At 41.3% G+C, this 15,668-nt stretch overlaps 1 protein-coding gene across 1 annotated transcript; it reads left to right on the top strand.

The window, feature by feature from the left end:
- Positions 1–1,380: 1,380 nt before the first annotated feature.
- On the top strand, positions 1,381–14,625 carry LOC140358806 (dynein axonemal assembly factor 5-like). Its single transcript, XM_072443855.1, has 9 exons — positions 1,381–1,677; positions 1,968–2,192; positions 4,415–4,559; positions 6,241–6,408; positions 7,723–7,870; positions 9,445–9,595; positions 10,460–10,616; positions 10,698–10,889; positions 14,065–14,625. Exons 1-9 carry the CDS (start codon positions 1,381–1,383, stop codon positions 14,226–14,228), a joined length of 1,647 nt encoding a protein of 548 aa, XP_072299956.1. The 3' UTR covers positions 14,229–14,625.
- Positions 14,626–15,668: the final 1,043 nt, after the last annotated feature.

Genomic DNA, 15,668 nt, shown 5'->3' with positions numbered 1-15,668 from the left:
GTTGACTCTGACCGTTGAGGTGTGCGGAAAACACCTGGCGCGTTATACGAGTGAAATGATGAATATACTGCAGAGAAGCATCGTCGACCCTTTCCCGGACGTAAAGAGAGAAGGCTGCTTGTGTACAATCCGTTTTGCTAAATGTCTGCCAGGTCAGACATTGTGTGTCTGCTATCATTGTTGACATGTATTGCTATGGTTTCAGGGGTACTTTCAAACTTCTTTTGAGTGAGGAGGTTAAGAACAACAACTTATAACTCCTTTGTGGTTCCTCTGCTGAAGCATCAATGTTCCTGTTCATTGTTTTTTCACAAATCCATAATGCTGAGCCTCACTCTGGCCGTAAACTTAACTCTTATATTATGCTATTTTTCCCATAACATAATAGTTATAAAATATCACCCACCCGTGTTACAGGTACAGAGTGCTTCCCGAAACGGGGAAGTTTGCCGTGGCACTCACCAGGACTCATCCTGGTGACTCGCCCCCCTTCGTCTGCTCATCCGAGGGGAAGGATAGAGACTGCTCTCTAGCTAAAGAACACTTTGGGCACATATGAGATACCAATAGCACTGTAAGGGTTAAAAGTTCTGAAAAGTAAATTTTGCATGATATAGGTAATAATAATAATAATACCAAATTCCTACAACAAGGCCCTAACTTAAACCCTACAACAAAGCCCTAAAAAAGGCCCTGATCTTTTCAAACAAAGAGCTAACTATAATAAATTAAAGGGACAAACAAAAGGCGGGACATGTTGGACCGTTTTCCAAATGTGGCCACATAAAAGACAGAGTTCTGTGTGAGCAAAGGTCACATTGGGCTGTGTGAGCATAGAACTGATCTCCTATTGAGCTGGGAGATATGACAGTAACTAAGGTCTTCCTCCAAAGTCTGAACTTTGCTCCAAACCATTTTTGTTTTACTTGACAGAGGATTGGGTGTAGACCTTGATCAAAAAGGCCCAAGCACATGAGTAAGACTCATGTCAAGATAGAGGCACAACTTTAAAGAAAACATCATGTTTTGGGTATTTAGTTGTAAACTGTAAAACATAGATTTAATATTTTGTTGATTGTAAACTGATGTATTGCGCAAAAACTATTCAAAACTTCAGAACAGAGAGGCCCTGACTCTTCATAGCAGCAGATTTTCGATTTTGTAAAATGCTGCATGACATTTTTGATGCCAACATGTAGGATCAGGAGTCAGAACTTTTGGAACATTATATTACTCACACATTTCATTTATCCTTCTATTTCTTCTGTGAATGTGTGTCTGGAAACTGAAAGCGCTCTTTCTGTTTCTGTCCCCTCCTACTTCAGGAAAAATGTATTGCTCTTAAGTCTCTTCATTTCTTCTGCTCTTAATATGTATCAAATGGATAGAAATGGAATACAAAAAGCCAAGTACTTAAGTTACTTAACTGCGTCATATGTTGCAGTGGAGCGTCCTGGGCTGGGCTGTAGAGAGCTCGTTGTCAGAAACCTTGGTAGACTGGTACCTGCGATCACCCACGATGTGTCTGATTGGTTGGTTGCTACTCGAGTTCGAACATCACAACTGCTCTCTGTGCTGCTCCTGCACGCGGAAGACCACTGCACACAACACCTCCAACCTCTGCTGGCCACACTTTATAGAGCCTGCATGGACGCAGAAAAGGATGTAGTTAATAACGTAAGTAAATCATATTTTATGCACATTTACTATTATACGTGTAATATTTTTGACTCACTGTCTTGACCCAAATATGTGAACACTACTAGACTGATTTCCCATCTGTTGAGCTCCATGTCAACACATTTGGTGACACACGAGTTCTCATTTTATGCTTAGTCAAACGCAGCCCAAGGACCATGGATGCACCTGTTAAATCTGGATCTTTATAGATGTGCAAGGTTAATACATTGTTTCCTGTTACTTACATCCTCTTTTATCTTTTTTGTTTATAATCTCTGCCCACATAGTGTCTGGCAGCTGCAAAACTACTGGGAACCTTTGTCCCTCCCGCCGTCTTCCTCAAGTTGATGCTGGATCATGTGACATGCCCCTCCTCTGCCTCTCATCCCTGGGTTCCCCTCATGGTTCTTGCTGCAGTGTTGGGAGGCTGCCACAAGCCCCTCCTTAAACCACATCTTGAAGAGGTGACCAACACCCTCGCTCAACCCGACGTCTGCCAGGAATATCAACAGGTCAGAAGAAGGGATTTTAATCAATGCATAGGAAAAGGAGACACTTCTGGTCAAAGAAAAGAGTGGTATCAAATCAGAGATTGTATCTATCTAGCAATTTCATAACAAAAATAACAAATGTAAAGTCTACCAATTTTCAAGTTTGTGGGGAAATGTTCTAGAGCTGAGCCACAATCCAAATTAATTAACCTTAACAGGTCATTTCCGACAAAGAGTATTTAGCTAATTAATACATTTATCAATTAATTAATGATTGGATTTATATTGCGCTTGACATTCTGTGGTGGTTTCTAGCCACAGTAGCCCTGGGGCAGGCTAACGGAAGCAAGGCTGACAATCCATGCCATCGGTAGCTCCAACCAACACCAATCTCTCAGGTACACACCACATGGGTGAAGTGACTTGCCTAAGGACACGACTGTGGCACCTGGTGTTCCAGCGGTCTCCCATCCAACTACTAACCACTATCTTCATGTTTGTGCCTAAAAAATCAACCAATCTGTTCTGTGTGTTCATAAATCTTAATTTATTTTGGCCATGTTTCACTTATTTAACTTTCTTGATAATTTTGATGTGGAGTTTCCTTTTCAATAGCACCTCTGTAAGCAGTAAGTTCAGCGAGTTTGCTCTGGAGTAGATGCTAAGTTGGCTAAAGTGACACTTTTCAAACAGTGTTTAAAACAGTCAGACTGCATATTCCAACAGAAATAACTAAGATGCCTTCTTCAAAAACTGTGGAAAACATCAGTCACATCCTCTTTGCCGTTCTAGTTTCCTAAAACATGTTTCGCTTCAAAAAATATTTTCAGAATGGCCCACCACTAGCTCACCTATACCACATCCCTCACTGTGGGGCTTTCAAGAATTTCCCCTCAGAGATAATAATAACATAAATCCACTAATTCCATGTGACCTCGGCATGGCTCTGGTGACCTCTGCAAATAGATGAGGCAACACAATGTCTGTTTTTATAGTTCTATGTAAGGTCGCACACAAAAAAAGACCAGAGTTCACCACCTTTTTTTCCTTCCTGTCTCACTGCCAAGCCCTTAAAACAATCCCTGAAATTTCAAAGCCTGTCTGCTCGAGCCCATGTGATAAATGGGAAAGGAAACTGACCCGCTTCTCTGTTCTCTTGTTCCAATCTAGCAGGGGTCATCCAGAGAGGGGAACAACAGGACAGGATGGTCACACATTGTCACACAGATGGATGTAGACCTCTGTTTCCTCTCTCTTGATCGGCTGTGCTGTCCATTCAGGGCCGTTGTGTCTTTTATGGCAGGTTATAGGAGCATGCTCCAAAATGCACCTGTAGAATCTTTGATATTAAGTTCACTGACGGCAGCAAGGCCCTGCCCCACGTGTACCTCTATAACGACACCCTTCAATCCCTTCTACTCCAAACAAACCTAATAACAGGCAAGAGCAAAATCGGAAAAGGGGCCACAATTCCAGTAATGGCATGGAAATTAGCCTGTTTTTGTTTAAACATGAGCTCACCACAACATCACAACACTGGCTGACAAGCGGCTGGCACATTCCTCTGAGGTGGAAAATCTGAAATGCATTTAGTGTGCATAGTTTATTATTTTTTAAATTGCTGTGCATGGATTTCATTGTGACCCAAACTAATAAAATCCTCCATTAAGGCCCTGGCTTTAATAAGAGTATTGTTTTATTTATTTATTTATTTATATATATATATATATATATATATATATATATATATATATATTAGTGCAACAATTGAGTTCCAGTGTAATGTTTCAGTTGAGCCACAAAGCCCTCATATCTGACCCTCATATGTTAAAATGGTACTTCTCAATCTATTAACTCATACTTTTTGGAATAGTCTCTAGTCTTGTTACAATACTAATATTTCTAACTCTTATTTCGATACTAGGGAAAAGGCCCAATACTTGATCCGATTTTTATTTCGATACTAGGGAAAAGGCCCAATACTTGATCCGATTTTGATACCATAAACACTTTTTTAGACAATGGAATGTACTTTTCAGCACAAACTAGATTCTGTAATTCTACTGTGAAGTCTTATCATACTAGAAAGGTTTTCAGAAAAGATCCAATTCTGTTATGAGATACATGTTTTCATGATTGATAGTTTCAGTAATAGGTTTGGTATTGATTGCCCTCTAGATTGATACTATCACCACAAATGTACTTGAATAACAATGAATTGCTTTTGGTTCTTATTGTCTCAGGTTGTGTACTTGGAGCAGTTGTTGGCCTGTGTGGACGTCCTGTTGCATCAGTGTGATTCTGAATGTAGTTCTGTCAGTCTGCAGCTCCTCAAAGTGTTGGTCACAGTGCAGTGCCTCTCCACGGAGCCAGAACTCACTGAAAAGGTAAAGAAATGATAATTATAAGATGTTATAATATTTTTTTTTACTTTATCTTTATTTTACCTTGAGCCACTTTTTCTTATTTGTTTCTAAAGTTTTACTAGGCAGTGGAATGTGAGGACAATTGCACCTTAGCAGTTTAGATCTAGTTCAGTGTGAAAGGGGCAGGGACGAGGCACAGTTAACCGCAGACAAAATAATAGGAAATAGTTGATAGTGACTAACAGACTGCTTCACAGAGCAGGTGTGCGTCACCAGCCAAGTCTTATTTGTAGCTTGTCAGGTTGGCGCACATATAATTTCAATTTCAAAAGATGTTTTCTTCCGGGTTTGCCGAAAACGCACCACGGGAGGAGAGGGAGAGGAGAGGGGGGGAGACGCGGCGTGCAGGAGTGTGTAACAGTAGATTTAGCGTGTTTTAGACAGACAGAACTGGCGCTTATGTGTGCACCCTCCCCCACCCACCCAGCCACGGCAAAACGCGCTGAAGAAAATGTGGTAAACGGGTTTAAAATGTGTATTTACGATATAAAGGCGCGCAGCAGATAGAGAGACGGGCGCGCGCACGCTCTCCCCAGGACCGCGCACAGGGACAGACCCGCTCCGTCTCTCACTCCCGCAGGAGTTTGGCGAGAAATTGCTTCACACACTCTTGTCTTTTGACTTAATACCGCTTTTTACATTTAATTTAATGCTATTTTGCTTTGTCGGAGATACTTTATAAAAAAAATGATAATACATTTTATTTGTATTGTATAAATCAATAATCTAAGTGCGGCGGATCCGTAAACCAAGTAATAAAATAACTAAGGCCTTACCAGTGTTGGGTTTCACCAGACTATAATGCGTGAATGTTGTGATATCATGCTGGAGAGGAGGCAGGGAAGAATAAATTAAAACCACCATGAGGCTGAGAATGGCCTTGGGCAGTCCCTGGACCCAAAGGAAAAAAGCAGAGTATGTTTTCCCCAAATAAAGGGACAGTCTTTCCCATCAGCCGTCTAGTCATGGTTGTCTAGCTCTCTTTAGACCCACGACTGACCCAAATGTCTGATTTAGCCTTTGTTTAGGTCCTGATCATCCCTGAGGGACCATGAAGGAACTATAAAGTGCCCTGACAGGTCACTTTCCTCCCCTGAAGAGTCGGCTAATTATTTACTCTCTCATTCCGACTCCTTCCTCTCGGCTTTATTAGTGCGAGTCTGTGTGACTGTCAGGAAGTCACAGTTCCTGTGACTTCCTGACATCCTGTTCCTTAGTTTTAGTCACAGTTTAAAACTGTCATTTTTCCCATGGTTTCACATTATGGTTTATCATCTTCTGTTTCTTTTAGACTTTAATGTTTCACCTGAGCATGAAAGTGAAAATTAAGTCTGTTTCTCACTGTTGTGGCTTAATAATGCAAAATGTCATGAATGTAACTAGGAAATTAAGTACTAGGAAATGACTAGGAGTGGCTCATATGTTGTGCATTTGCCCTGAATCGACTATTATGCTTGATCTGTGTACTGTAGGGCAGCAACTTAGTTATTTCAGCCAACTGCTCAAATAATTAAAAAAAAAAAAACATTTCTTATCAACTTGAGGTTGAAATATGGTGGCTGAGGGTTTTTAGATAGAAAATATTTATAAATGAAGTGTAAATGTGTTCAATTTCAGATTTAGTTTATTTATTTTATTTTTTACATTGGACAGTATACATTTGCTGTGTAAGGTGCAGGGCCTGGCCTCGCCACAGCAGCTCTACAGAGTCCACATGGAGCAGCTGATGGACTGGCTGTGTGCCTCTGTCAACAGCTGGTCCAGTTATTCCCCGGAGAGGCTCCAGCTGCATATCATAGTCACACAATCAGGTGAGGACTGAAGTTTAAACATGCAAAGTGCCAAGTTAAACCACAGCTCCTGAAGAGACACTTAAACATAACGTGCAGAAGTGTGTGCAATGACTTATGATTTTACCATATCACATTGTTGTCTTTTATAAGCTAGTTTATCTAAATGTGTTATCAAACATACTATGCAGGGTTTGTGGACCAAGTCTTTCCAGAGCTTGTCAAGACATAACTTGTTACATCATAATATGAGCAACATGAGCTGTTTGTCCTGTTCATACAAGATCCATTTTTAAGTCAACTCAGCCAGCTGTTCTTCCAAGAGTTTAGTATTGAAAATAAAGTGGTTTCATAAATCAATATAATTATTAAGTTTAATTACAGGTCAGCCGCAGGGTCTTAAAAGGGTCTTAAAAATATTAAATTTGAAAGGAAATTCATAGTAACAGTACATAAGTATACTGGTCTTATATTATCTTGTTATATTGATTTTATGATTAAATGTATCCACTCGCATAAGTTAGGCGTCTGTCTTGGATTTACAGTTATGTCGCATTATAGACTGATGATATTAAATGTCCCATAACTATATTGTGATGGGTGTTTTTAAAAAGTCTTGATCTAACTATGAACTACCCTAAATTATCCGATTCTGAATTGTAGGGTTGAAATGAAAGGTCCTAAAAAGCTCAAGTCAGTTTAGCATAACATAGATCACTTTAGTTCATTTTACGTACACAGGGGAGGCACTTTTGGCAATCCTCATGTGTTCCTGTGTTTATCTGTCATCTAGTGTCACTCCTGTCTAAAACCTTTGAGTCTGTATGTGTGTGCGCAACGTTTGGTTTACTTCATCTGGTATTTGAACCCACATCCTTTTTCTCATCAATCAAATGGTATTTCCTCATATTGAAAAAAACTGTGAAATTAAAACCAGACTTTCCCTTTGTATAGCTTAAGAATACCTTTATTTGGCATCACCTTTGGCCAGCCACATGATTTCCTATGTCTCACATCCACAGGCGCACACGTATCACTCATTACAAGTATTTATACCTCTGTAAACATGCTGTTAGACGGTGTGGGTGTGTGTGTAAGCATGACCTGAACTAGGACGGGGGCGGGGCTGCTCATATAGTGTTTTTTACTGAAAGTCTCACAGGTAAAGTCACTGTTGCACATCGACCTCTTTATATGTCACTGTGTGTTACTGTGGCCTGTTCCTCCTCTGATCCTCTGATCTGTCCATGCACAAAACACCAGAGACACAGGCCAGACATAACAAAATATGACTCTTTTAGATTGTTGCTTATAACGAAATCCTTGTTGTTGAAGGTCCGGTCATTGGCGAGTTTGTGAGTCGCTTGATGCAGATTCTTCTGAACTGTCTTCAACCAGAGAAAGATCCTGAGATGAAGATGAGTATCCTCACTATGATGGCTAAAGTATTGTTGGAGGCACCGCACACTGTGGATTCTCACGGGTGAGAGTATAGCCCCTGCCTCATTTTATATTTTGATTTAGATTTGAGCAAATATTTTATGAATTTGTGACCACCAGCCATCTAGACACTGTCTTATGTTGCAGTTTGTAAAACCTGTGAATGTTACAACAGTTAGAATAATGTTTTATGAAGCGCTCTCTACACCATTACTCAAACATATTTGTTTTGGCAATTAGAAAAGTAAAAGGCAAAATATTCTGACATTTCTGGAGCAATTCTGAAATGAGTCTTTGCTTGAGGGAGCCGTACTGAGGAGGAGCGTCAAAAACACAAGTTGATGTTCATGCGCTCCATGCTGGAAGTCTGATATGGCCTCTGAGGTCCAGTCCTCAGCTGTGGAGCTCTCAGCGCAGGCTCAGCGCTTAATCTTAGGGAATGTGTTCAGCCTCAGCTCCTCCCAAAGTGATGACAACAGCTGCTCACTTCAATCTGAAATGCAAACATTGCCCATAATGTTACCATGGTGACATTTTTACTTCCTGTCACTCTGAAGCCAACATCCTTTATACTGGGTCATGTTAGAAGCTCAAGCTAGGTTGGTAGTTTTAGATGTAGACTTCTAACATGCCCTTTTCTAAATACACACTGAAGTGTGAATATTTTAACACTCAAAAAAGACATATCAGCATAATTTAATGCTGCATTGTTCATATTTTAGCCATCTTTTGTTCCTTTGTCTTTTTATCATTTTTGGACCATTAACTCAAAGTGGGTGTCTTTTACACCTTTTTCACTACAAATGTTTGTGTGTTCTGCCAGGACTGCTCCAGTCCAGACCCAGTTCTCAGACACAAAGGCAATATTAGCCATCGAAAGGACCATAACAAGCACAGAAGACATGCTTCTTTCTTTGAGATGCCATAAGAGCATGCAGAAATTAACATGGATACATTGGACTTATTACACACACAATTTTAAAAATGTGTGAACGTTGTCATTAATGCAACTGGCAAGTGTCATTTTCCAAAAAGAGCTGGCAGAGTGTTTTTTTATGGATGTGCTCTTTCAAGACTTTTATGAGAAATAAAGAAATGTTTGAATTTAAAAAAAAAATATATATTTCAACATTTAATTATATTTTATGAATGTTACAAATACCATTTAGCTTATCGCTTAGTTCACAGCTTATTTCAAAGTTTGAGCTGCATCATAGTTTCAGGCTGTGAGGCTTTGACTAAACTGGAGACATTATTGAAAAAATGCTGAATATAAATCTTTTAGAGAACTCGGTCCTGGAATTGATCCGAGGATCGTCTTGTTGTGTGAGCAAACCTGAGTTGGACTCTTGTTGTGGGCACAAAAGTCTCTCTGTGCAGCCTCTTCTTGTACAGTCAGACTTCCCTGGCATCGGTGCACGTCTGACAAGTCATGCTCATCTTTTCTTTGGAAGTCTATAATGTGGAAAGATGTGTTTGCTTCAATGTATGACTTCAAGTTTCAACACTTATACTAATAGTAGAACTTTACACTATATGTTGCTAACATGATTCAATGGCACTACCAACTATCAATGCCTAGAATTCTAATTTATGCCAGTTTCTTATTGTCCACAGCCTTTTCCAAGAGCATTCAGAGAGGTTTCTGTGTGACATCTTGCTTCCTGACCTGGTGTGGCGTGCTGGGAGGACTGCAGCTGCTGTCCGCACAGCAGCCATCAGCTGTCTCCTGGCTCTGCTGCACGGAGGAGCCATCACACCTGCACAGGTGACTTTCATCTCTGCATTACAGATGTGCACTGCATGACCTTTTCAGCAACACAGTGAAGAGACTGACGCTGTGCTGACTGAAAGGTTTTAGAGTTGACATTTAGCTCAGTATTTCTGTTTAGGCCATTTGCTTCAAGTTAAAGTCCCACTCGGTCATTTGGGGAATAAATTATCCTGTGTCATACTGTGTTGGCCAGCAGCAAGTAGCAGGTGCACACAAGGTCAAACAGGTTCACATAACTTTGTCCCGGAGGAACAAAGCTTTCACTTGTTAAAAGCAGCACCTTTTAGCAGGACATGGCCTTGTGCACCTGCCCGCCCAATGAATGCCCACAAACTGTGTGTGTTCAGAAACAGGCCTCTTTTCCAAAGTGACTTGGCAAAACTGACTAACACGCCTTTGTGAACTGTAGAGACCCAAGATATAGCAACACAAAAATGTCCATTACCTCAGGAGCCTTTGAAGAAAAGATCAGTGTTTTCCAGATTTGTTTTCAGATCTTTCACACAGGTTTTTAATTAAGTGGAACAATGTTTCCTCCAAACTCTGAGCTGATCCAGTCGCACGTGTCATCTTTATATTATCACTGATGTCATCCCTAAGTGTCAATGCTAGGATTCCCCTTTCTCTTTTTAACATCTGTTTTGTTACAATAGTCAGATGTTTTCTCCATCCCAAAAGAATCAGTGGCCGATACATTCACTTTCACCTTGTTTATCAATATCCTGTGATAAAGACATTTGGACTTAAGTTTCATTGTACCTCTGGTGACATTTAATTTGACTACAGAATATCACGCAATGGTTTGGCAAAGACTCCTGACTTCTACTATAAGTGTTATCAAGCTTAACTTAATTCCAGGTGCTGTGTGTGGAGGAGAAACTGAGTCCTCAGGTGTTGTCGGCTCTAGAAGAAGACTCTCAGATGGCCAGACTTTTAGCTTGTCGCTCTGTGTCCACAATACTCAGACTTGTTGGATCTAGTCTTCACCCTGACGCTCTGAACAAGATTTATCCAGGTAAGTGAGATCGATCCCTTCTGATTAGAATATCTCACTCCAGTGCGTGAAGTGCATGATCTAAATGTTTGTGTCGTGCAGAGCTGCTGAAGCGTCTGGATGACAGCAGTGAGGAGGTGCGCGCTGTGGCTTTGGAGGCTCTGGGCCTGTGGATGTCCAGCCTGAGGAAAGACTACAGTCCAGAGCTGTGCGCTTCTCACCTGCAGCTCCTCTTTCAGCAACTGCTTCTCCACCTGGATGACCCCGACAGCGCAGTGCAGGACCAAGTGCTGGGTGAGAATAACTTTAAAGATCTCCTGTTCATAAGTGAAAGTGCCACAGTTAACTGGGGAGAGTAATTAAGGTCTATTCCAAGGTACTGGAGAGGAGAATCCGACCGATGGTCGAACCTCGGATTCAGGAGGAGCAGAGTAGTTTTCGTCCCGGTCGTGGAACACTGGACCAGCTCTAGACTCTCCATCGGGTGCTCGAGGGTTCATGGGAGTTTGCCCAACCAGTCCACATGTGCTTTGTGGATCTGGAGAAGGCTTTCGACTGTGTCCCTCGGGGTATCCTTTGGGGGGTGCTCTGGGAGTACGGGGTCCGGGGCCCTTTGCTCAGGGCTGTCCGGTCCCTGTATGACCGGAGCAGGAGCTGTGTTCACTGCAGTAAGTCAGACCTGTTCCCAGTGCATGTTGGACTCCGCCAGGGCTGCCCTTTGTCACCGGTTCTGTTCATAGTTTTTATGGACAGAATTTCTAGGCGGTCAGGGGTCGGAGGGTGTCCGTTTTGGGGACCACAGGATTCCATCTCTGCTGTTTGCAGACGATGTTGTCCTGATGGCTCCATCAAACCCGGACCTGCAGCTGCACTGGGACGGTTTGCAGCCGAGTGTGAAGCGGCTGGGATGAGAATCAGCACCTCCAAATCCGAGGCCATGGTTCTCAACCGGAAAAAGGTGGAACCAACATTTTAAAAGATAAAGATTGATAAAGTGGATTAATGAAGAGTTTATTTGCGGTTATGATTTACAGACCTTCCTGCTGTGCTGAAGACATTTGCAGGAGGTTGTGATTTCTTGGGTATCCTCTATCAAACAGTGGATAATGGCCCTGGCAGGCTGTCAGCAGATTACTCCCCTTTTATTTCAAACACTTGCTAAACCAATCATCATAAAACATTTGTAATGGCCACGTTGTAATCACCACCATATGGGGTCTTCCCCTCAGTCTCACACAAATTAATCCAACCATCTTCATGCTATCAGCCGGCCTTCCTTCACTTAATACTGAACAGTCTGTTTGTAGTTGAGCTTCACTTTTTAAGGATGTTTGGATGGAAAGTTTGAGTGGCGTTTCCTGAAGAGGGTAACAGGCTCGAGCAGCTCTGCTCTCCCACTCACTTCACTGTTAGCTGTCATTACTTCTGACAGGCTGCAGGTGAGCGCTGATGCCTCTGCCACTGGTCCTAACTTATCTCCATAGCAACTTGGAGTTTCCAGCTCATACAGAGCCAAAATAAATCTATATTCTTTGCATGTTCAAAGCCCAAGCAAATGGAGAGTTCAGCATCAGATATGCTTTATCAAATTAGTATTACGAGCACAGAAGAAGATCCTGAGGATCAAAGGGCCTTTGAGTTTGCAATAAGACATTGTACTATGGCTCATTGTACACTCGTTTGGCTTCTTCTGTATTAGATTGTATTATATGCAGTTTAGTGCCCTTTGTGAAACCAGAGAACTTTAAATCTTGCTGAGTGATCATTTGTATCTGACAGAGCAACCACAAATATGGAAGGACTGTCTCATGCGTAGCCGCTCTTTTGCTTTGTTCTTCCTAAACGTCATCCTTTTATCTTGCTTTTTGAATTTCAGACGTATATCTGAAATGGTTTGATACTTCCAAGATGTCCCAGCAGCCTGACTGACACACAGATTGTCTTATGGCCACAGATTGTTCCATGTAATCCTTTTTTATTGGCTGTCTCTTTCTTTTCTTTTTTATCCCCTGCTTCTTATCAAACAAACCCTTCCTCTAGGTTTTACTGCACATCATTATTATTTGTTTAGCACAAGAGATCTAGAGCAAGAATCTCACTAAGTTGGGCACTTGTTGATTCAAAAGGTGAATCTCAAGTGTTGCCCAACACTGCCCCCTGCTGTCAGTTTACTGAAGTGTCTAAGTGAAATCCAAAGCAATTAATTTGATTTAAAAACTATTATTGTTTACTATCCTTAGAGAACACACAATCCTGAACATGTCAGGTACTGAGATAAGTTATTGTAAGAAAAAGAGAACTTCAACATCGGAATAACATACAGGTGTGTAAAGGGTAAAGATGGAGAAACGCCCTTTTTTATACCGGTGTATATAGATAAAATGTCTTAAGAAAATGTAGGACAATAAACATAACATTAAAGGTATAGGGAGTGTAATGAATTAAATAATTGTAAATAAATCAAGAACAATCAATTCTCATTACTTTAAAGAAAATTATAAACTCAATATTTCATGCTTTATTTTATTATAATAAAGAAATTACCACAGCTATTGACTGAAGGAAATATTCTAGAGGGTTATTGGTTGATTTAAGCAAAGCATTTGAATGTTGTATTTTTTTTTTAAAAATTGCATTATGGGATTAGAGGGAAAGTTTTCTAAAAACAAACGTGTGAACATCTTAATTAGTCAAATTTGCTGATGACATGAACACATTTGGCTCAGGAGAAAATGTACAGAAACTATTACAAACCGTTAAATTAGAATTTGGCAACATTAATAAAAGGTTCAGGCTAAACAAAAGCACAATTATGATGTTCAGAAATTATAAGACAAGTGTACCCACAGATATGTGGGTACACTTGTCTTGTCTAATATTTTTTAGTTTTGAGAGGGTGAATATGGTGATTACTGATGAAAGAATAAGCTGGAAACCTCCCCAAAAAAATCTTTAGAAATATTTCAGTAATGGCAAACATTCTGTTCCTTGGTTTTGCCCTATTTAAATGACTGCTCTATGGTGTGGGACAGCACATATAGAAGCTCATTAAAAGCATTATGTGACTCCCGGTGTCTGGGTGGGTTCCCTCTGAGCACTCCGGTTTCCCCCATCAATTCAAAACATGCATAATATGTCAAAATCCTCCAACGAAGGTACTGGTAGTCGTAACCAAGCCTAGCTCAAGATGGAGAGTGACCTCTGCTCCAGCATTGAAGGATGGGTCAAATGCAGAAGACACATTTCCCTACAGAGACAATCCATCCATCCATTTTCTTCTGCTTTATCCGGGGCCGCAGTCTAAGCAGGGACTCCCAGACTTTCTTCTCCCCAGACACTTTGTCCAACTCCTCCGGGGGGATCCCGAGGCGCTCCCTATAGAAACGATAAAGGCTAATATAGTCTAAATGCAGTTTGTCAACCCTACTTGCAGGAATTATTTAATCAATTTATTGTGTTTTTTGTGCAGAGATCTTGAAGAAAGCGAGCCTGGTGCACCCGTTGCTCGTGAAGACTGAGACGGAGGCAGTGAGAGACAAACAGAGGAGTCCACTTTACTGTGACCGCCTGCTCCAGCACATCCACTCTGTGACCACTCAGCAGCTCGCCCACTCCACTGAGAAACACAGCTAATATCACAGATGAGCCTTAATTATGAGGGTCCGTTTGTAAAACAAGGCGATGGTTGTTGCGACTATGTTGATGGTCAATGTAGTTGTGTGGTGTGTGTTCAATTTGCTTTTACTCCAATTTAGTAATTTGCTTTTACTCCAACTTGTTTTTGTCATATGTAATCTGGCAATGTGGTTAGCCACGTTTGATACAAACGTGTTATGTCATCCTTCCATGTCGTTGTGTTTGGACGACATAATGCAATGACAGGATGTACATATACAACATCTAACAAGTACATCGACCATAAACATAGCCGCAACGACCATCGACTTGTGTTGGTACAAACGGTACCTCCATTGTTATACTGTAGGAAGCGTCAATCTTATCCAGAAAAATGAAAGGGACATTAATCGGATTTGAACATTCCTGTTTGTAATGCTCTAATATATGATTTTATTTACAAATTATTTTTATTAAAAGAAAATTGTGACTTGCATTAGCATATTGGCTATCTTTGTCACCAGCTGTGAAACAGGACTATGACCAATTTGCAGCTAAGCTTAATGACGTTTTTTGTTTTTTGTAGGAAATCATTTTTGCTTCATTTTCAAACTTTAGTCAATACAAGACAGCGCCTGTCCAAAGAACCTGTAGAAGTATATGCTGCAAGACAGAGAGTGACCTCTGCTCCTGACCTCTTGCCCCAGCAGCATTGAAGGATGGGTCAAATGCAGAAGACACATTTCCCTTCAGAGACAATCCATCCATCCATTTTCTTCCGCTTCATCTGGGGCCGGGTCACGGGGGCAGCAGTCTAAGCAGGGACTCTCAAACTTCCTCCTCCCCAGACACTTTCTGCAACTCCTCCGGGGGGATCGTTTAGAAGTTTATGCTGCTGAAGTTACTACTAAACTATGGAGAGCCAGCCATTGCCATGGGAAGCTTGGAAAAGGAGATTTGTTTTATCTTATTATGACATGTTCAGTGCCCATGACCAGGACTTTGGATGGTCTGACCTGGTTAAGCCAGGGCTTTTCAAACTTCTTCTGGTGCGCCCCGCGGTGAATGAGGTGTTTCAAGGAGGAGACGCTCTCGTATTACTTCTCTGTGGATCACTTTTACCACTGCAGGTCCACAACTGTCATACACACTGCTTTCTGTGCGGAGCTGACTTGTCCCGCTGTGCTTAAGTTTCACATTTAGCAGGAAAAACGCATGGAAAGTGGAGCAAGTTTAAAACTAAGACTCAAAGTGGAGGAGACGAGTGCAAAGGGAACCAGGACAGATGTGTGTACGGCGGGACAGTGGCGGGACAGAGCACATATTCAGACTTCCTATAAGTGATCTGTGTGTGATTGGCACAGAGGCAGGCTGACCCACAGCTCATATTTAGAGATTAACCCTGAGTGGGCATTTGGCATTTTTCTGTTCCTCAAAACACGTTTGTCATGCCTAATG

This window comes from Eucyclogobius newberryi, unplaced genomic scaffold (assembly GCF_026437365.1).
Source record: "Eucyclogobius newberryi isolate DKJ021-1_F unplaced genomic scaffold, fEucNew1.0.hap1 SCAF_13, whole genome shotgun sequence".
Taxonomy (NCBI): domain Eukaryota; kingdom Metazoa; phylum Chordata; class Actinopteri; order Gobiiformes; family Gobiidae; genus Eucyclogobius; species Eucyclogobius newberryi.
Note: the sequence above shows the minus strand (reverse complement) of the source record. Positions and strands in the feature narration are given on the sequence as shown.